This window comes from Tiliqua scincoides, chromosome 4, assembly GCF_035046505.1.
Source record: "Tiliqua scincoides isolate rTilSci1 chromosome 4, rTilSci1.hap2, whole genome shotgun sequence".
NCBI classification, from domain to species: Eukaryota; Metazoa; Chordata; class Lepidosauria; order Squamata; family Scincidae; genus Tiliqua; species Tiliqua scincoides.
Genome location: NC_089824.1, coordinates 216424524 through 216447592, shown reverse-complemented (window position 1 = coordinate 216447592; position 23069 = coordinate 216424524). Strand labels below are relative to the sequence as shown.

The following is a 23069-nucleotide window of genomic DNA, read 5'->3' as shown; positions in this document are numbered from 1 at the left end:
GTACTTATGGATGTTTGATGGGACCTGTTCCTTTTATTTGAAGCTTTTAAACTATTTAAATAAGTAACTTTTTATTTGACAAGAAGGAATGATTCATTCATTCGTTTATTATTTGTACCATCTTTTGAATGACATGGTACTTGATCTGACCAAAAAGCTGAAACAAACTGGAGGAATAAACTATTTCGCCAAATGACAACTGACAAATGACCATAATAAACACAACCAAAGGTTTAAGAAACTGTAAGCAATACAAAGCAACATCTCACGACAGTTTCCTTACCGAACAAAGTTGCAGCTTCAGAGGCACTTAAGCTAAACTGGGATTCAAGAAACTTGGGACCAAAAGTAGACATCCCAGCAATGAGTGTGGCCTCTGTTGCTCCAGCCAAGCAGAGGAAGATGAAGGTTGGGTTCTTCAGTAGCAGCAATGTTGACCTGTGAGATCCAGGAATAGAGGGGGAACATGGGAGGGGGGAAATTATGAACATGTATGTTGAAACAGACTCTCCTGCCGTATTATGAAGTTCACCCTACATCCATATTTGTTGCAATTTTTTAAACGACATCTTTCCAGACCATTGTAGGCTTGCTCTTTCATGACACCTATTCTAAAATCAGCATTCTGGATCACAAGGAGAAGGTCTCTTTCCATATGCAGCACTTACCTTTGCAGACCAGTTGCTCAGTAGTGCAAAGGGACATGGGTAGCAGTGCAAAGGGACATTCTCCCATTCCCTCCCTCCAGGAAGTTGGCTCTCCACATGGACGACAACATCTGCAAAGGCCTGGAGACTTCAGAATATCTGACATGTGGTGATCATTTGTGTATTTTTCTTCAGAAAGTGGTTCCAGGTGTGACCCTTTCTTCTGGGTACAGAAAGGGCCTTGGGCAGACAAGATGGTCCCAGTTATCAGTGGCAACACTAGGGAGGTGCAGAGAATGTGTCCCTTACCGGGTGAATACCGCTAATGGCCAGAATTTTGGAAACCTTTTGGAAAGTTTGTATTTATAAATAATACTATCATGTTACACATCATTGTAAAGGTAATTTCATGCAAAATATAACGAAACAAACCATGTTGAATTACCTTTATTCTATCAAAGTTTATGGCCAATTAACAAGAAAAAGAAAATACAACTTCCTTATGTAACAAAAAGAGGATTTCTTTAACTCATGAGAGTTATTTCCTTAACTAATGAGACTGATTGTTCAGAGAGCCAATGAGGTGTTATTATGACACAGCAGAGAACCAATAAGGTGGTAGTATAAGTCAGCTCTCATTTCCATGGATCTGAGCTAATACTACAACTCTTATTTAGTTATGTGAGTGTCATCAAGCTGGCCACTGGTTTTTTTGTTGGTAACTGATTTGTTGGGTGACCTGTACTGTTATATATTAAAATAAACAAAGTTAATGGGGTTTACACCAACCCTAAGGATGCCACTGCACTGTGGCTGTGCATATGATATTGTAATTTATTCTGTATGGTCTGGTACTGGAGGAGGTCCATCATGGGGACGACACAATGAGCTCTTGCACCGGGTGAGACAAACCCTAGTGACTCCTGCCAGTTATTCTTTCTTCTCACAGATATTAAGGCCAGTCAGGGCCAGTCAGTCAGATATTAAGGCTAGTGTACCAACTCAGGGGGCTGGCTTCTGTGCTGAGCTGAACCTCCTGATGAGCAGTTTGTTGGAAGCTTTCTTCCTATCTCCATCCGATAAGCAATGTCACCAGCAGCCCAGTTCCAGCCCAACATGAACTTGCTGGATCAGAAAACCGATTCACAGGATGAGGCACTCTGAGCTAACATAGGCTGCAATCCTAACCACACTTTCCTGAGAGTAAGCCCCACTGAACACAATAGGACTGACTTCTGGGTAGACTTGGTTAGGATTATGCCCATAGTCACACAGCCTGGATCAGGTTCAAATCCCCGCTCAGTCCTGAAGCTTTCTTGGTGACCACTTTCTTGGGTCAATCACTATCTCTCAGCCTCACCTACCCCGAACCATGTACACTACTCTGAGCTCTTTGGAGGAAGACAGTATAACAATGTGGAAAACAAATAAAGCCAGGTTTTTCAAGTTACATTCCAGTGAACTTGGGGTTGTATTCGCATACCAACACTTCCTACAAATGGATTCAAGGCGGTGCAGAACTCTAATGGATACGACCAAAAATGCCATATCAACAACAGTAACACTGTTAAAAAAGCAGCACAGCCATCAAATAAACAAGCCATTAAAATGCTTAATATGATCTCAAATACAATTAAAAGCATGGGAGAACGAAACAGACTTTGCCTGATGTCCAAAAGATAACCAAGATGGCACCAGGTAAACATGTCTAGGGTAGGAGTTCCATAATTATCAGGGTTCCTCAATGCCCCATAAATACAAACATGCTGCTTTCAGACATCAGCCTGCACACTACATTTGAACTTCCCCAGCAACCTGCAGTTTCAGGGGATATATTCTAGGGCTATGGCATAGTTAGAGGGGGCGCAAAGCACTAGGTTTTGTAGGGAGCCTCACCACAGCATGCAAGTGGCCCCTTCCCCCCTTTGGAGCCTCCATTTAGCCCCCACTGCCCAGAATGGCTCTGAAGGGGAGGGGGAGGAGCTGCTTGCATGCTTCGGTGAGGCTCCCTGCAAAACTTAGTCCTTTGCACCCCCCTCTAGCTACGCCACTGTCCTATCTTGTACACTCAGTTGATGGGTGATGACTGTGAGACCTAAAATGCCTGTATGAGTTGAGTGCATACGCTTTATGACAGCTTCCAGAATCCTCTGCAACAGACTGGTTCCTCAGTACACACAGAGGTTAACTCTAAGCTTCCTTAACATCCCTGTTGTCCTGGTCATACTCTGCTGAGAATTTCAATGCTATTTTTGATTTTAATTTCCTTCTGGAGAAATTGAGTAATAATCTTGGAAAGTGGCACCAAGTCAAGAATTTTGCTTAATAACCAATCTGAGATTCTCCTTGACATAAACGTTCTGCATATCTCCTGGCAACCCATATATATGCAGGCCACAATCCAGCACCGATTTGAGGGGAACAACATGCATCAGGAGCAACATTAACTCCGCACAGAACTGTAGCTGTGGTTTCATAGAACTTCAGGCAGGCTTCAGAACAGCTCTCTGCAAACATCTGTTTGTGGAAGAACATCTGTGGTTGAGATGAGGAAGCTTGTTGAGCTTTTCTGCTAAATGGCTTACAAATTATCCATTATCTCCCCCCGAAAAACCCCAGGAAAAAATAATAAGGAAAAATTGGATCATTTACCAAGTCATTTCAAGGCTCTGTGAAGGCCTTTCCCATCCTTCCAGCCTCCCCATGACCATGTGTCACAGGGCCTCTCTGAGCCTGGGCAGGTGGCTCACTCAATCTCTGTCTGGCATGTGGCAAATTGGGCAGGAGGTGCAGCTAGAGGGCGTGCAAAGCACTAAGTTTTGCAGGGAGCCTCACTGTGCAAGCAGCCCTGCCCCTTCTGAGCCTCTGCTTTGCTCACACTGCCCGGAATGGCTCCAAAGGGGAGGAGGAGGGGCCACTTGCAGGGTGTGTTCAGGTGCCTGCAAAACTTAGTGATTTGCACCCCCTCTAGCTACACCACAAGCCAAGCTCCATGCAGCTGCTTCTGGAAACTCAGCGACCCAGACATTCGATGATGATGCAACGACGCCATTGCCGAACATCCGGCTCCTCTGCCCTAAAAGGTCGCCAACTCCTGACCTACACCCTCTGTTGGCTGCTGTTAAAAATAAATTGGGAAGATCCATTCACAAATCCCAGATGCTATATTACAATGCTTTGCTATGAAAAATAAAGCAGGGCTTGAACTATGTTGACAAGCATCTGAAATGAAGGATGAATTAATTTATTCATTCTCCCCACACACACATAAGATGATTCATTATCACCTTTATGATTTGGGCTTGGAGATCCATATGGAAGGAACTGAACTGTTAGCAGACACTGAAGAAGAAAGTTGAAACACAAGGTTAGATTTGGGCATTTTTTCCTTCTAACTGAAAGCCAATGTCCTAGGGACAGATGTATGGACAAGTTCTCACCGTGGCAGGTCTTTGACAGTCTTTCCAAAATCAGGATCCGAGGCTGTCTTGTGGCTGTCATCTTTCAGCTGATGGGCTTCTGACACTCTCATGACTATGTAGCGCTGTGATCCTAAAACCATACAGAAGTCAGTGTTATCCCTTGCAAACCAAAGGACTAAGTTAGACTGCACTTTGGTGTTCCAACCCTGAGACCCCCTGAGTCTGCCTGATGTGCAATGAGATTAGAAATGAGTTTTTGTTCTTGGTTTTCTAGGTGATTCTGTCTCATGTGGTGCTCTACTTGCCTTCCACCTCAACAGAGAGAATTTCCATGATCAATTTCAGAATTGGGCTGCTAGTTTTCCATCCACATCTGATTTTTTTTCCTTGCAGGTTACTGAGGCACATGAATGGGTATGTATACTGGGTGGCAGTGGATATAGCTAGAGGGGATGCAGTGCAAAGTTTTGCAGGGAGCCTCACTGCGGCGTGCAAGAGGCCCCTCCCCCTTCCTTTTGGAGCCATTCCGGGCTGTGAGAGCAAAATGGAGGCAACGCCCCCCAGCTATGCCACTGCTATGCCACTGCCCCAGCTATGTTACTGAACTCACCCTCCACAAAAGAAGAGAACAGTGGTTCCTTCTAAACTGTCAGCTGCTGCCAAGTGCACTTGTGCAATGCTTTGAACAGCAGCAGCCACTGACAGGCTGTTAGTTGTTACTTTGGGTCACTCAAGGGTGTGTGATGACTGAGCTGCCTTTGCTCTCTTCTTTTACCCCATCTGTTTCCTCCAGGGAAAGAAGCGTCAGCATAAGATCCAATCAAAAACAGGCTTCCCGAGACATTCTGAAATCAGCAGCATGGCAGAAAGAATGCATAGCCAAGCAGATATGGCATTTTGTGGACTCTTTGTCATCTTCATCTGCATCCCACAGGCGAGTTCTGGCCTCCAAAGGCCTCCTTTGGGTAAGGGAACTTTTTTTTTTTTTCACTTACTCTTAGGTAAGCCCCTGCTGGTCCAGAACCATGGGTCATCCATTAAAATGGAGTGTCAGGATAATTAGAACAGACAAAAGAAAGTATTTCTTTAACCAGCATGTAATTAGTCTGTGGAATTCCTTGCCACAGGATGTGATGATGGCATCTGGCCTAGATGCCATCTGGCCTGGATGCCTTTAAAAGGGGATTATACAGACTTCTAGAAGAAAAGTCCATCACAGGCTACAAGCCGTGATGGGTTTGTGCAACCTCTTGGTTTTAGAAATAGGCTACCGCACAAGGCCAGGCGCAAGGGAGTGGCACCAGGATGCAGGTCTCTTGTCTTGTGTGCCCCCCCCCCGAGGCATCTGGTGGGCCACTGTGAGATACAGGAAGCTGGACCCCTGACCTGATCCAGTGGGGCTCATGTTTATATGGCCCGGCAGGTGTACTCGGACCTGCACCACCAACAGTGAACTCCTGGATTGGGTCCAGGAAGGGGGGTTAGGATTTGATGGGTGTTCCTGTCACTGAACTCACTCTCCTTCCTGGGTCTCATCTGCCCTTCTCCCAAACGCTGTCACCACCCTGTTCCACCCAACCCCTGCTTCCTCCCTTCCACTTATGCGCTGTTACCTATGGCAGCTGGCAGTGGGTGTCTGCTGCCACATGGCCTGACAGCAGCTGGCCTGCGCACTCCAGTGGATTGCATTTTGCATGGTAGGATTGGACCGCAAGACAATAACATTCCCAACGTTTATAAGAACATGAGACTTCATCATGCCTTCTGCTTCCAGTAGTAGCCAGCAGTTTATCTCGAGCCACTCACAAAGCAGAACATCCTTCTTTGCTTGCTTGTTCCCAGCATCTGATATTCAAAAGCATGCTGCCTCTGAACATGGAGGTTCCATTTTCAGCTGTCCTGGCTAATAACCATTGATAGAGGTATCCTTGATTAAAGTGTCTAATCCCTTTTTAAAGTTGTCTAAGCTAGTAGTTATTGCCTACTTAGCAGTCAAGTCATTACCAAGAGCAGAGAGATCAAACATAAGCCTGGGGGCCAGATGAGGCCCTTGGAAGGTCTTTATCCATCCCTCGGGCTCTCCCAGCACCACCATCATCAGCTGCTCTCAGCTGCTGAGCTGTGCTGAGGTGTCACTGCTGAAAGGGCAGCCTGCGTGATTGGGCTCTCCCATATCTGGAAAATATGATCAAGATTTATATATTTTCTGTTGTTTGCAACTAATGAGTTCCTGAGTGAGAAAAAAAGGGCTTCTGGTCATGACCTGCTTATGACATAATGTCAGGCCTTCAGCTGGCATCATGAATGCTGTTTGGCCTGTTGTATGAGAGAGTATGACACCCTTGAACTGTGTGGGTACATGTGAGTTTGGAGATTCTTAGGTTCACATTCACAACTCAGCAAACTACAGCTTGTTGAATTGCCCGAATGAGGCCTCTGTAACTCCACCATTTGCATAAGCTTCAGCAGCTTCAAAGAAGTTACGATACACCCAGTTTCCATATTCAAGGAAGTACGCCGAGAAAAGAAGCACAGCTCTGTATGAATGGTGATATGGTATGGTGGTTGGCAACCTTCAGTCTCGAAAGACTATGGTATAAGCCTACAGCACCCGGTATTACCAGGTGGTCTCCCATCCAAGTACTAACCAGCCCTGACCCTGCTTAGCTTCCGAGATCAGACAAGAGCAGGCATGTGGCAACAGGGAAAATGGGAAGGTCTGAAAGAGAAGTCAAAATGGGCCTATGTGAAGATAACCATTCTAGTTCCTGTTATATTCTAAACATTAATGTTCAGATGCTTATCCAAAAGGACAACCCCCACCCCAAAAAATAAAAATAAAAACCCAAGGGAATGAACAGTGGTGTCTCTAGGGTTTGTGTCATTCAGTGAGGAAGGCCAGCACATCACCCATATGATGGACCTCCCCCTATGCAGTGGGAGTGGCAATGCCCCGAGCAGCGGGCATGGGGATGTACTACTGCCCAACCCCTGCTGGCTTTTTGGCTATAACTTTTGATAGAACAGAGATATTTCAACACAGTTTGTTTTGTTGTATTCTGCATGAAATGACACGTTGATTGATATATAACATGATGGTATTATTCAAAAATACTAAGAGTTAAAAACTTTTGGCAAGTAGTGGTTTCACACACACCCCCATGCACATCACCCAGTGCGGCCCACAGCCCCCTGCACCTCCCTTAGTGATGCCATTGGAAATGGATCTTAAGTAGGTTGGAGGGGGTGAACACTTTGTAAAGCATGCATCATCAGGAGTGTTGGGAAAGTGAATAAGATTGTTTCAAAGTATTATTCGTATTAGAGGCAAGGACCAAATGATAGAGATGGGTGTGTGGGAGGGCAGGAAACATACGCAATCAGAAAAGAGTCTAGCGGGGAGAGATGTGTGGGAGAGAATTTCCATTGTCTTCCTTTTCTTCCGCATAGGCAAATACACAGGGTAATGAGGACAGTTCCCTGACCGAAGCTCACATGATAACGTAAAGGGCAAGTCAATGACAAACTCACAGTGGCACACTGTTTATTTTTCTAGCCGCAGCAGGCAATCTCTTATCTATGGGCCTGCACAACTGGGAAGTCTGCCAGTATTTAGGTTTCCTTGGTTATTCTCTTATTTAGTGTTGCATTTTATGGCAAGTCACATGAACGCATTTTTAATGTAGGAAGATGGAATGTAAAATAATAAACTCAGCTCAGGATCATAATGGTGTTTCAGGAGCAGTCAGTTCCAATGGGGTAGGGCCAATGAACTGAGAAGGGCTCAGGATACTCCTGTTATTCCTGCATCTTGATCACTGCACAGAGCCCGCGTAGGTGTAAGCTATGTGCTGCATGCACTGTCCGGAATGATTGAACGTGGAGGGCCCTAATTGTGAGGAGAGAATCTGTGCACGTGCAACTTGTATCTGCATTAGCTTTGCAAGTGGAGTCACTAGGGTTTGCATCACCTGGTGTAGGAAGCTAGTGTGTCACCCTAGAATAGATTGACCTCCTCTCATGCAGTGGGTGGGGCAACACCCTGGGAGGTGGGCATGGTGATGCGCTATTGCCCCACTCCACTTTTTGGCTATAACATTTGAAAGAATAGAGATATTCCCATGTGGTTTATTTCATTGTGTTGTGCATGAAATTACTCATTGAATGATATATAACATGATGGTATTATTTGAAAATACCAACATTTTAAAAATTTTGGCCAATAGTGGTGTCATCATCCTGGTATGCATTACCTGTTGCGGCCCACATGCCCCACACCCTCTAGTAATGCCACTGCATTACACTAACTCCCTGGGTGGTGGAAAAGGGACACTGCCCTTTTGCACTGTTTTTTTTGGCTATAACTTTTGATAGAATAGAGATATTTCAGTGTGGTTTATTTCATTGCATTGTGCATGAAATTACACATCAAAATGATATATAACATGTTAGGCTTTAAAAATTTTGTCCAGTAGTGGTGTAACACCCCCCCCCCCCCACACACACACATGTTCATGTCACCCGGTGCAGCCTGCACCTCCTAGCAATAAGGGCCAGATCCTTATATGGTGACTGGGGATGGGTCCAGCAGCCATAATCCTGATCTAATCTTCACAAATTGACTATACAGGCTTGCCCCCATATCTGCAGAGGATCTGTTCCATGCCCCTCCCCCCATGATACGGAAACTGTGGCTACAGGAATTAACGTTACCAGCGTACTCTGCACACATCTCCACATAAACCCGCGTCCACTAACATTCTTTACAGGCTTACCAGTAAGTGTCTCTTGCTTTAACCCATTTCTGTTCAGCCCACAGGTGTACACGTGATTCTGGTTACTGTGGCATATATGCAATGCTGAGCAAAAATGGCTTAAACAGGGCAACATAAACCTTCAGACTTAGAGTATGAAGAGAGCAGGTTGCCAGTGGTCTGAAGGCTTGACAAAAATAGACCCAACACTAGAGAGGAAGCAGAAGTTAACTACTAATGGTTAACAGTTAATAGTTTATGGATAATTGAAACCACGGATACTGGCTCCGCAGATACAGGGACCTGCTTGTATAATATTTCCGGTCACAAAAGCAAAATGCCACAAAGTTGTGAGCAAGCGTTCAAGTTCCCCAGACCCCTCCTTCAAAACGGATGGTACACAAAAGCAGGGGTGGATTCAGTGATTATGCTTGGGTTGGCATGAGTACTACCAACTCCAGAGCCCAGGTCAACCAGGCAGGTAGACCTGGGTTCTGGGTTGAACATTATGCCTTCTATGGCCAAAGTTTGCTGGGTGTGTAGACCTGGGCTTCCATCTGGAGTCTGAACCCAGGTCTACCAGCTGGGTGAGCCTGGGCTCTCATTCTAGCCAATCTCGCCGGCACCTGCCCAGTGGGTGTTCCCCTGACACCCGATTTTGCTCCTTAGCCCAATGGGTGTTCTTGCCTATTGGCAGACATTTGGGGTGGGGGGTGCATGCATACATGACCCCCCTTTGGATCTGCCTCTTCACAAAAGGGAGGGGGTGAAAGGTAGTGCATCATGTTAAGCTCAGCTCCTAAAAATGGTATTTCCACATTGTGGTTTTTGGATTGGTTTTCTAATGCAGTGCTGTGGTTACCTGTAAATTTTCCATGATGTGCACATTTGTTCTGTTGGCCACCTGCGTCATCTAGCCAGACAGTGTGGAGCTTCTGCTCCTGATCAAGATGCAGGGGAGGAGCAAACATCTCCTTGCCCCTTGGCTTTCCTCCTTCCAAAGGACGTGGACAGTTCTGCTGTCTGGATTGGGTTGGGCCACTTTGCACGTACCTGGCAGGCGGTGAGGGTAACCCAGAATGGGGACTGCGATCAAGAGGGAAGCAGCTCCTGCACCCAGGAACCCAATCCACCAAGCTCCAACCCACAGAGAATTGTCTGGAGTAAGATCGATTCTGTGCGCAAAAGAAAGAAAGGCCATTATTTTATGGGAGAATCATATGGGGCCTCCTGGTCTTCTCATAAATTAGCACAAGTCAGGGGCAAGCCAGAATCCATTCACACAGCTGTGTTTGTATTTATAAAAATATAAAATACATTTATAACACCATATTTAAAACCAACCAGCGGCAAGCAGCTGCTATAAAAACAATCGGTCTTAAAACATTAGTGTTGGCATCCTTCATTCTCGGAAGACTTTGGGGGCATTTGGTGGGCCGCTGTGAGATACAGGAAGCTGGACTAGATGGGCCTATGGCCTGATCCAGTGGGGCTGTTCTTATGTTCGCATGTTCTAAGACTATGGTATCGCTCTCTGAATAGTGGTTCTGGAACAGAGTGTCCTCTCTAGTGCGCGAAGCCTGGGTAAAGTAGATATGGAGGACAGACTGTTACCCATGCAGCAAATCCCCCGTCTCCACATCGCTGAAATGGTCCAATGGAAAGACAGAGGCCAATACGGTTGTTCCAGCGGCATCACAAGAGTTGCCAGAACGTGACTGTGTTCAGCCATGAACTGCCTCAGGGACTCCGGCTCCGGATTTTGCCTCGAGGTTGACTCCTGAAGCCTTTTCCATAACTGGATGTAGCCACAAGGCAGTGGAGGTTTGGGATCAGAGTTTTCCTTCTCTCAGATGAGCTGCCTTCCCAGGCTAATGAGTCCCATCTACCCGGTGGCTGTTTAGTCACCTCTTATGACAAGTACAGCCAAGCTGAGGGCCTATTCTTATCCCCCAGCCTCCAGGGGAAACTAAAGTTTCTAAACTAAACTAAAGTTTAGTTTTAGCCAACTAAAACATCAAGTAATTAAGAAGAACCACCAAGCACCAGATTGCAACCAGCAGACATACCCCCTGCTTGCAGATATATCCTGCATGGTTCCGAAGACTTTTTGAAAGAAAAAGGTCTTTAGGCCTCACCCGAAGGCTTCTAAGAAAGGAGCAGCCCAAAGGTGGTGGAATCCAGAGAGCGGTGTTTTGTTTTGTTTTGGTTTTTTTTGTTTGTTTTTTTGCCACCACCCATTTTAGTGCCATCTGCAGCACCTTTCACTCAAAGATGAATTTATTCCTGAGCAGATCTAATCAGGCATGCTGAACTGATGGCTTCACACTCCAAAGGACTCTGTGAACATCCTTGGCATCCACAAACTGAAAGGAATCCCACAAACCCAGACTGACAGATATCATGGGGACATCAGCAGACATTGCCATTGTGGACTCCAAGTCATGCACATGTGAAAGATTTTCTCTGCAAATTGCCTGGCAAACATGCCCCAGCAGGAATCTGTGTGTTCCTCCTGATCTCAGTGGGGACTGATGGAGTAGGCCTCTCACAACATGGAACAATTCCGCTGGACAGCTCTCTGAGGACGCTATGGTGACAGAGAAGAAGGTGCACTTCACTGAAGAATAGACCCTAAAATGAGCTCTAACTTGGGTCTGGTTGGACTCATCATGAGTCTTCAGCCACCATTGCTCAGTGTCTACCCTACAGCTTCATCATTCGCAGCTCCTTAGTAAACCAAGGAACCAGTCTGAATCTACAAGATGGCTGACGTCGCTCAGAAGTGATTTCATCCACAGTCCTGGTCACCTCCCTATTCCAGAGATCAACAAGGGCCTCAGAATAGTCACTGGATTTGGTATCGGGAAAATCCCCCATAGCCTTCAGCAAACCATTTGGATCCATTTGTCTTGGGGAGTGGACCATACAACGTGGTCCTTTGCCTCTATGGAGGCAAGAGGCCACAGCCAGCCTAAACCTTACCAGAAAGTGATCTGTGCATGACAACAGAATGATATTAGGGACTGATCCTAATGGGCCTGCGCCACCCCAGCACCGGTGTGCAGTGTTGCAAATGTGTCATAAGGCACTTCTATGACGTAACGCTGGGTTGGTGCTGGCTCAGTGCTAACCTGTGCTGAGCCAGCGCCAGGCAGTGGACGGACAAATGTCGCTTGGAGCTCTGGGTGAGGTCCAGGCAGTGCAGCAGTAAGTCTGGGTGGGGGGCAGGTGTTGTGTTGCAGGGGGAGGGAGCGGGCCCAGAGATGGTGGAGATGGCAGCAGACCCTGCTGTCATATCCTAACCCCGCTCCCAGCCCGGGAGACCTAACACGGGTCTCTTCAAATCTGTGCTTGCTCAATAGTGGGCACAAATCTGAGAAGACCCATCAGGGCCACTTGGGTATTACAGTGGGTAAGGGAGCGTAAGCCTGGCAGTAGATCTGGCAGTGCTTCTCAGTCTCACTGGATGCTGTGGTTGCCATTTCGCTGCAGCCCTGGGCACTGGGAAGAACAGGACTGGGATGTTAATCTCCTTCACATCAGATCACTCTCCACTTGCCTGACTGGAAACATCAGGTCGAACATGTGTCCTGACTTGTGAGTTGGAGCTGAGACCTTCTGAGATAGGCCCATGGTTGTCATGGCGGCCATGAAGTCCTGAGCTGCACCTACCCCTGGGGACTAATGTTTCACACAGTAGGCAGCACAAGTCTTGGGTCTGCTATATTCAGTGCATAAAATAGGGTGCTGCAACCCTGTTTGTTTAATAAACAGGGTTGCAGCACCCTATTTTAAACCCTGTTTAATAAACCCTATTTAATAAACCCTGTTTATTATGTTTATGCTGTTTATGGGTGCTACACCCATAAAACAGGGTGCTGGTTAACAGGTGAGTGTGCCTGCAAAATACCTACATTTATAATTTTAGTTGTATACTTAAAGCAACTTGAGCAAAAATATAATAACCATCAGGTGGGTATGTGAAAATGTAGATGTTCAACTATTTTCACGTCCAGGAGCTGTGCTGGCTCTAGAAAGATGTCGGTAACTCCCATTTCTCCATCTTGTTTCTCCACGTGAGACAAAAGGTGCATGAAGAATTTGCTGTGCAATGGGTAGTTCCACACCCAGTGTTTTGCTAACTTACTGTCTCCCAATTTCAGTGTAAATGTTTAGAAAGATGCCTCCAACCAGGTAGCCGGCAGCAGGTCCCAATATGGCAGCAGTGTAGAAAATGGCTGAAAAAGAAAGGCATCAATGTGGACAGCTGCAAGTGTTCAAAATGCAGGACAAGTTAAATTTGGAAAAAAAAAAAAAAGCTAAATTTTAAATTTGTGCAACATTCCACTGCAACTATGTTATCAGGCCCTCCTTTAGGAGCCCACGGACCACTGAGGCAAACATTTGACATGGACCATATGCACACCCCACCCCCCCCACAAAAAAATGCAATTAAATGAGACTCTGGAAGTGCCCGCTGTGGCTGCAGGTGGACCATTCTCCACCCTCTCTGGTGGTCTATGGAGAAGCATCTTCAGAGTAAATGCTCCCCCCAGACTACCAGAGAGGGCAGTGAACAAAGGGGGTAGAGCCTCCGTCTGCCTGAAGATAACATCCACAAGGTCGCCAGTTTGAGGCCACCGGCACCATGCGACCTTGGAGCAGCTGACAAGCTGAAGCCGAGCTATTTCCATCTGCTCTGAGCGTGGGAGGATGGAGGCCAGGATGGAGGCCAGATCAGAACGAAACATCTGAATTGTTGTGGCTCTTGAAAGATAGAGCCTTCTTTCAATTGTAAAAATCCCAACTGGGATTTAATAAGCCTGCCTATGTAAACCGCCTTGAATAAAGAATAAAGACCAAGAAAGGCGGTATATAAATACCTGTATTATTATTATTATTATTATTTATTGCGGCCAACACTTCAGTGTCAGCTGCAACTGTGAACAGTCCATACCTCTCTTATGATCCTCAGGGCAGTGCTTGCTCAGCGAGATGCTGGAAGTGATAGAAGGTGATCATCTTTTTGTTCCTGAGACCTCATGGACCACTTCTCAGGATTACGAGCTGAGAAGCACTGTTTTAGGCTTCCTAGACAATCAGACTCTTATTGCTGTCCCAGAGCCTCTACAACCAAGTCAGCAATAGGGAAGGACAGCAATGCCTGTGTCCGGTGGTAGCCTGAGTGTTGCCAAGTTATGCAGCTTTATCCTGGGTGGTTGCCTAGAGCAGCAATGGCCAATTACTTTAGCCTGGAGGGATGGGCCATCCCTGGCTAAGTTACTAAGGGATTAGACTCTCCCTACAATGATATGCCCCTGTGTGCCTTAGGAAAGTCACTCTACCTGCAATATTCTTTATACCTTTACTTAGGGAGGAGTGTCTGCCAGGCCAAAGGTTGCATAGTCAAGGCCTTCCAGGTAATCAGCATCCATTCCAGCACTATATATGAGGACATCCATTTGGGATTTTTAATAAACCTTCTGTGACTCATTGACTGGTTAGTCCATGTTCACAGATAATGCAGTGGGTTGTCATATGTCATGAAGAAGCTGGAAGTCAACCAATCAGTCATAATTCTATAAATCATAGATCTAAAAAAGGATCTTCAGCCTGGAGAAGAGAAGGCTGAGAGGGGGTATGATAGCGCTCTTCAAATACCTGAAGGGCTGCCATATGGAAGAAGAAACAAATTTGTTCTCAACTGCCTCTGAAAGTAGAACTAGATCCAATGGGTCCAAACTGAAAGAGATTCAGATTGGATATCAGGAAAAGACAGTAAAGGTGGTTTGGCAGTGGAACAGATTGCCAAGGGGGATGGTAGATTTTCCCTCAATGGAGATCTTTAAGCAGTCTCGACAAGTACCTGCTGGAGAAACTCTTGGAAGATTTCCTGCTATAGGCAGGGGTTGGACTAGATGACCTTTAGGTACATTCCTATCTACTCTATGATTGATTCTACAATCTATGTTTGAAAACCAGATGAAACTAGCATAGCTTTTTGTGTTTAAAATAAAAAAAGGGAAATCTTCCACAATGACCTACCCAACTTACCAATATACACAGGGGAGTAGTTGGACTTGACATTTTCATCCAAGTAGGTTACTCCAAGAGTATAAAGGGGTGTTGCTCCAATTCCGTGCAGGAACTGTCCAAGCATGAAGACAAACCGGTAATTCGAGAGACTGGAGACGCTCGTGGAGCATCGGACGCTCTGATTGGAGGAGCACAAGCCAATCTCCTCGGAGAAATATTCATATTGGCTAGTGGTAAACTGGGGCAATGCAAAGACGATGGACCCAATCCCCATGATCAGCACTCCCCATCCAAGCCACCGTGGTTTATGCCCATTTCCCCCAAAGTAACTGACAAATGTCAGGCACACGCAGGCGGCAATGTCATAGGAGCTGGCGATCAACCCGCTCTCGTAGCTCCGCAGGTCAAACCGCCGCTCAATTGAGGTGATGACTGTATTAATAAAGCCATTGACTGTCATCCCTTGCAGGAAAGAAGCCACACAGAGGAAGAACAAGACTCCCTTTGGGGTATTGAAGAACTGTAAACAACTAGGCGTGAAGGCCCCCCACCCGCAGACAAGTGCTTCTCCTTCCGAGGAGACATATTTAATTCCTTTGTTAAATTGGCTTTCATTTTCAGACCCTGCATCACAGAGGGGTTTCACGCAAGAGTCCGAAGGGCTGTCTGCACTGGAGTATAAAGTGCCATTGCTCAGAGGGGTGTCGCAGGAGTCCTGGGGACTCGGGGTATCAAAAGTAAGGCTGTTCTCCGCTGAGTTGGAGGTGTTCGAAAAAAGAAGTTTGGGGGTGAAATGGAAGCCATTTTCACCCGCCAGTTTGTGTGGCATTTCCATCAAAGAGGACCCAATGGTGCTGTGCTTTACCTCCCTTCCCTAGATGGTTTGGGTTCTCGTAATAGCGGGTTGAGGTCTTGGCTTTCAGGAGAGGATCTGTGTCCAGAGGATCAATGGGTGGGTGGGCAAAGCAGAGACCCTGAACCATGTCATTCTGTGAAAAGAACATAAAAAGAATTAGCTCACATAGCGCATGCTATTCCAAGGTTTTCTCTGTTCCTATAGATTTAACAAGACCTTAATATGCAAACACTTATAATGCTTACCTCCATGCCATGAAGTACGACCTACTGATTTCAAGCTGTTAAAAGTACTGCAGCAGACTGGGCTACTTTATTCCTGGTCAGTTAGCATCCCTGTGCTACGCTAAAGCTTTCCCATGAAGTCTCATCTCAAAGTTCCTTTATAATATTAATGCAGCCTTGGTATTTATATAGCACTTCAACAGAGATTTGCAGCCTTAAAACAAGCAAAGTTTAAGGTAGACCAATGTAATTCTGTGTGATAGACAGGGCCAAAGGGGGAGGCTGGGAGACAGACGCTTTGCTGGAGGCTATGAAATGGCTTTGTGGCAGAGGCAGTATCAAAGCTGGATGGGGTGCAACGCTCTGGGTTTTGCAGGGAGTCTCACCACAGTGTGCAAGGGGCCTCTTCCCCTCCCCTTCGGAGCTATTCCAGGCAGGAGCAGCAAAACACACAGAGGCATATTGCACACTGTGGTGAGGCTCCCTGCAAAACTTAGTGCTTTGTCCCTGCTCTAGCTATGCCACTGGGCAGATGCCAGATTTGAATCAGGGACTTCAGACCCAATCCTGTCCAATTTTCATGCACTGATGCAGGTGTGCCAATGCATTCTCTTGGAGGGGAGGGGTCATGGAGCCCTCCTCAAGGTAAGGGAATGTATGTTCCCTTACCTCTGGGCTGCATTGTGGCTGCACTGGCACTGGAAAGTTGGCTAGAATTGGGCTCTTCCTGGTTCAGAGCATTTCTGCTGTCAGAATGACTCTATTCTGGGCTACACATCTGCTTACTGCTATTAGTACAAGCCTGTCAGCAACTAATTAGATGATGTGCTGTTAAGGAAAATCTGCTAGAAGGCGAACACAGCTGCTTGTAAAAAAAAGGGTTGTATTATTATTATTATTATTTTTAAATCATACTGTATTTAAAAAGACTGTTGGAACTCCAGATTCATATTCAGTACTACTAAGCCACTACTAAGTTAGCTGAATAACTAACAGCCCAATCCTATCCATCAGCTGTGTCTCCACAAGACATGATCTAGTGGAGAGCCCATTACAGAGCCTATTCCGTGGCGGTGGTAGCAGCGAAGAGATCGTTCTTCTCTGCTACCATTGCGTCTGCTGACAACCGTCCGGCAGAGCTGTTCCGTGTGGTGCGGGGCCTCCTCCATCAGACCCCCCCAGCAGACCAGGAGGAATACACGGTCAGCCGCTGTGACGTGTTTGCGCAACATTTTGCAGATAAAATCAATCGTATTCGTCACAACTTGGATGCCACATTGACAGTGTCTGATGATGTCCCCTTGGCAACTGCTTGTCCTGTGTTGTGGGATTCTTTTCAGCTTGTACAGCCTGAGGATGTGGACAGACTCCTTTGGAGTGTGAGGCCATCTGCTTGCCTGCTCGACCCTTGCCCAGCTTGGTTGATAAGAGCTGCCCGGGGTGGGCTGGCTGAGTGGACAGGGAGGGTGGTCAACTCTTCCTTGATGGAGGGGACGTTACCACTCGCTTTGAAACGGGCGGTGGTTCGCCCCCTCCTGAAGAAGCCCTCCCTGGATTCCACTGTGTTGGATAACTACCGGCCAGTCTCCAACATCCCGTTTCTGGGCAAGGTAATTGAGCGGGTGGCGGCGTCCCAACTCCAGAGAGTCTTGGATGAAGCGGATTATCTGGATCCTTTTCAATCTGGCTTCAGGCCGGGCTTTGGGACGGAAACCGCCTTGGTCGCCTTGGTGGATGACCTACGCCGGGGACTGGACAGGGGGAGTGCGTCCCTGTTGGTCCTGCTGGACCTCTCAGCGGCTTTCGATACCATCGACCATGGTATCCTTCTGGGCTGATTGGCCGAGCTGGGAGCTGGAGGCACTGTTTTGCGGTGGTTCCGCTCCTACTTGGAGGGTCGGTCCCAGATGGTGGTGCTGGGGGATGCCTGTTCAACACCCTGGCCCTTGAGATGCGGGGTGCCACAGGGCTCAATTCTGTCCCCCATGCTATTTAACATCTACATGAAACCGCTGGGAGAGGTCATCCAGCGGTTTGGAGTGGGGTGCCATCAATATGCTGATGACACCCAGCTCTATCTCTCCTTTCCTCCAGACTCCAGGGTGGTGGTTGAGGGCCTGGAGCGCTGTCTGGAGGCAGTGAGGATCTGGATGGGGGCTAACAAGCTGAAATTAAATCCGGATAAGACAGAGGCTCTCCTGGTTCGGAAATCCTCGATGCAGGTGCTGGACTATCGGCTTGCGCTGAATGGGGTTGCACTCCCTCTGAAGGAGCAGGTCCGCAGCTTGGGGGTCCACCTGGACTCGCAGCTGCTCCTGGATTCCCAGGTGGCGGCTGTGGCAAGGGGGGCCTTCGCTCAGCTTCGGCTGGTGCGCCAGCTGCGGCCGTACTTGGATTGTGCAGACCTGGCCACGGTGATCCATGCCTCGTTGACATCGAGATTAGATTACTGTAACACGCTCTATGTGGGGCTGCCCTTGAAGATGGTTCGGAAACTGCAACTAGTGCAGAATGCGGCGGCCCGTGTGGTTACTGGAGGTAGACGGTTCGACTCTGTCAGTCCGCTTCTCCAGCGGCTGCACTGGCTGCCCATTCGTTTCCGGGCCCAATTCAAGGTGCTGGTATTGACCTTTAAAGCCCTATACTGCTCTGGACCAGGGTATCTTAGAGATCGCCTGCTCCCGTACAATCTGGCTCGCCCTCTCAGGTCATCAGAGAAGGCCTTTTTACAAGTGCCGCCGCCTAGGGAAGTACGTGGGGCGGCTGCAAGAAATAGGGCCTTCTCAGTAGTGGCACCAACGCTATGGAACTCCCTTCCCCTTGACTTAAGAATGGCTCCCTCTCTTGAGACCTTTCGGCAAGGCCTGAAGACCCTTCTGTTTAAACAGGCCTTCTGAGTTCCTGGCCTTTTAACATCTTTTTAACATCTTTTAATATTTTTTACAGGCCTGATTCTTTTATGACTTGCTGCTGCTCTATGCTCTTTTTACCTATTCTTTTTTACTCTGACTGCTGTTTTTTATGATGTGTTAATATGTTTTTATTTGTTTTTAAATTGTTTTTAATATGTTGTAAGCCACCTTGAGTCCCTTCGGGGAGAAAGGCGGGGTAAAAATAAAGTTATTATTATTATTATTAATTATTATTAGTGGTGCACTGCATTTTACGGCTGTTGCAAAATGCTAACATGACATAATAGCCTAACTGCTGTCACAAAGAGATTGCTATCAGCAGTGGAGTAGCTAGAGGGAGGCAAAGCACTAAGTTTTGCAGGCACCTGAACGTGCCCTGCAAGCAGCCCCTCCCCTTTGGAGCCATTCCAGGTGGTGGGAGCAAAATGGAGGTGTACACATGGCTTCGAAGAGGCAGGAGAGGGGCTGCTTGCAGGGCGCGTTCAGGCACCTGCAAAACATAATGCTGTGCACCCCCTCTAGCTATGCCACTCAACATCAACAACTTCTGCCTAGCACATGTCTCCTTTAACTGGGCCAAGTGGCATGGCTGAGGGTGATGCATGTTGTTTTTTGCCATTGGGAAGCAGCAAACACAACTGGCTACTTGATGAACTCGACAGATGATGGCAAATATCCAAGAGAACACTGAGAATATTAACATTTCCATGTCACGCACTGATGATAAGTGACTATGACAGAAAGTAGGCCTGCCCCACAAGCTAATTCTGATGAAGGGTCGTTTGGTTAAGGACGTTTCTATATTGCTCCTTCAAAATAGGCCAAGCTAATCCTATGGGTAAGAGGATTCTAGCATAAGGACACTATCAGTTGGAGTCATTCCCTCCCCCATGAGAATGACAAAGTAAATGTGAGAAGAAGAAAAAATGAAGATAAAGGAAACCCACGTAAGAACTAAGAGAATCCACGTCTACATGTTATTATTGAAAATGGGCCATAGATAATGAAAGACTTGCCAGGCTGCGAGTTTTAACTCTGCACAATTGAAAGTACAGGGCTGTATTTGCTTTGTTGAATTGTCCCATTGTTCATCAAACGGTTGACTCTTTTCTCCATCCCAAAGTCACAATAATTGGGTCACAAAGACATTTTGCAACAGTGTGTGTGATTGTATAAAATACTTCTGAAAGCTTTTAAAAAAATGCAGCACTCATAAAACAAGAACTCTTAAAAAATATATTGACCTACAGCACAAGCCTATACAGTCTATGCAGAAGTAAGACCCATTAAATTCAATGGGACTTACAGCTCAATCCTATGGGATTGGCACCCAGAGAAACAGCCACACTGAAATGGTTGCCGCTGCATCCTATGGGCGCTGAGACAGCTACCAGAGTCTCTTTGGGGTAAGGGAACATTTGTTCCCTTAGCCTGGGTAACACCACCATGGCTCCAGCTGGTTTCCTTGGAGCCTGTCTAGGGCTTCCCAGCCAGGAAGGGAGCATCGGATTTGGTGGCAGACTCTGCCAACATCTCCACCCCCTCCCAGGTCCAATTCCGCCTTCCCTTTGCTCAGATACACCCCCTCCCCGTCTTCCCTCCACCTGAAAACTTTGCCACCAACCAGTGGCGCAACCCCCAGCCACTCCAGCACTGGGTTCTCCTGGTTCTGAGGCCCACTGCCAGCAGAACACACATACCACCAGAAGAAAAGTGCTTCATGACACTTTCACGACACCACAGGATTGGGCCCTGATTCCGAGGAAAAGTGTGTACTGTACAGCAGTGGTTCTCACACATTTAGCACCAGGACCCACTTTTTAAAATGAGAATCTATCAAGACCCACTGGAAGTAATGTCATGACCAGAAGTGACATCATCAGGTAGGAAAATTTTTAACACTTCTAGGCTATAATCCTACCTACCCTTAGCCCAGGAGTAAGTCACATTTACTATCATTGTTCAAAGAATATACATAGTACCTTGTTAAAAGTACAGGTCTGTAACATTTCCCCAAATGCAGTCACAGACCATGATAGCATCAAGTCCAATATATTAAAAATAAAATATTGAACTGAATGGGGACCCACCTGAAATTGGCTCGCGACCTACCTAGTGGTCTCCACCCATAGTTTGAGAAACACTGCAGTATACAGGATTGCAGCCTGAGAGAGTCATGTATTCCACTTGGTGTGGGAAATGGATCTGGGTACTGTAAAACTTTCATTTTATTTTTAAACAGGGGGAAGCAGCCATTGCCCTTTCTTTGTTCCAATACCTATTGGAATGGCCTGAAATTTGTCTTGTACCTAGCAGAGATTAATACAATTCAGTCTATACCAAAACTCCTGCACTCCATTTCAAGATGTTACTAACCACAGTCCTTGGGGCTTTTCCATCATGCCCAATTTTATCGCTTCCCCTGTCCACCTTTATTTAGTTTCACATCCATTCAGGAAAAATGTTCTGGAGAATCTGAATGCTTGCTCACTACAGATGGGAACACACATGCGCCTGGAAAGAGTGGCCGGTTATGCAGAGTCCAAGCTATACTACAATGTCAATAGAAATCAGGCCCCAAACCGACACCACAATGTCTCTTGCAATAGTTATATGCAAAACTGCCTTGCAGTGCAATCCTATGCATGTATACTCAGAAGTAAATGGCATTGTGTTCTAAGCACCTGATTTGCAGGAAAGCATACTTAGGATCTTAGACTTAATTTTAAAAAAAAATGATTGCAAGTTATTTTTCACCCAGTGGCATTTTTCACCCAGAGGGGGTGCAAAGCAGTAAGTTTTGCAGGGAGCCTCACCGCAGCATGCAAGTGGAGGCTTTGCCCCTGTTTTGCTCTTGTGGCACAAAATGGAGTGAAGGGAGGGGAGGGGCCGCTTGCACGCTGCGGTGGGGCTCCTTGCAAAACTTACTGCTTGGCACCCCCTCTAGTTATGCCACTATCTTCATCTTCTTGCTGCATCCTTTCAGGATTACCAGGAAGGATTTTGTTGTTAGGTACCAAAACATTCCAGGGAAAAATATAATTTTTGACTTTGTATTTCAAAGGTTCAGGGGGAGGGGGGATACCCTCTCTATTCACCCTTCCTCTTATCACATTCATAGAGTTGCCATTGAAATGTCTCCTAAATAAAGCAGAACTGAAAGCAAACTTGGAGGTTCCTTTGAGGAGTAAAGGCATTTGAGGAATTGTGAAGGAGGCCAAAAGACTTTCACTAGGTGGTTTAGCAGATTTCTTCTAAAGTAAATTTTTTTTTTAATGTGGAAGTTTGTCATCAGGCAAAACATCTCAGGACCAGATTGGCCCATCCATGAGACCCGCAGAAGTAGGGGTGCCCCACACCCCTTTGCCCCACACCCCTTTGCCTGCCTGCTGCCTCTCCCAGCCCACCACCTGCCCGGCCACTTCAACCTGTACTCTCATCTGTTTCTTACTTGCTGGGAGGAGTGAGAAGAGGATCAGAGGAGTGGCAACTCATCTCCTCCTTAAGTGCCATGGCCATGAGCAAAACAATTGCAATGGTGGATTTGAGGAGAGAAAACTGAGGACTGTTCCTAGTCTCTTCTCCTTATACTTTGAATAAGTGGCTGCTCAGGAAAGCAGGAGGAGGCAAGAGTGAAGCGAGGGTCCAGGTACACTAACATGTGCACAAAGTTACAAGAAAAATTAGGGTGGAAAATGTGGACATGGCTTTCGCCACTATCTCCAGGCCTGGCTAAGGAATTCCAAGGAAGACAAAGAAAGTTTTGTTATGCAGTGGATGTTCTTGCCAGCTGGTGGCATGGTGGTGCATCATCTGGGTTTCCAAATAACCAGGAAGAACCATTGTGCCCTGCTGCGGAACTTTAAGAGCTGTGCCTTTAAGAGCAACCTGATCTGCAGAAATCAGTAACTGAAGTTTTTTATGGCATGAAAATATCAGTGGTAAATTTATCAGTGGTGAAAAAGTTGGCTCCTCTAGTTATCACACATCTGCACATACTAGTACTTGTCTACTTTGTCTGTGGCAAACTTACCTTTCTTTCTCAAATGCTGGAGGAAAATGATTGTTCTAAGAAAAAAAAATATGCAGAAGAAGAGCAGAATCAAGTCAGAGTCAGTGATGTAACTAGAGGGGGTACAAAGCAGGAAGTTTTGCAAGGAGCCTCACCGTGGTATTCAAGCGACCCCTCCCCTTCGGAGCCATTCCAGCCACAAG

General features: G+C 46.6%; 1 protein-coding gene across 1 annotated transcript in view; it reads right to left on the bottom strand.

Moving 5' to 3' along the window:
* Positions 1 to 15697, bottom strand: part of SLCO4A1 (solute carrier organic anion transporter family member 4A1) — a 31302-nt gene extending 15605 nt beyond the window's left edge. The window contains exons 1-5 of the mRNA XM_066625794.1: positions 14881 to 15697; positions 12974 to 13064; positions 9877 to 9998; positions 4088 to 4199; positions 284 to 438 (exon numbers count right to left, since the gene is read on the bottom strand). Coding sequence (XP_066481891.1) covers positions 284 to 438; positions 4088 to 4199; positions 9877 to 9998; positions 12974 to 13064; positions 14881 to 15697 — 1297 coding nt within the window. The remainder of the gene's footprint in view (positions 1 to 283; positions 439 to 4087; positions 4200 to 9876; positions 9999 to 12973; positions 13065 to 14880) is intronic.
* Between the last annotated feature and the right edge of the window lie 7372 nt (positions 15698 to 23069).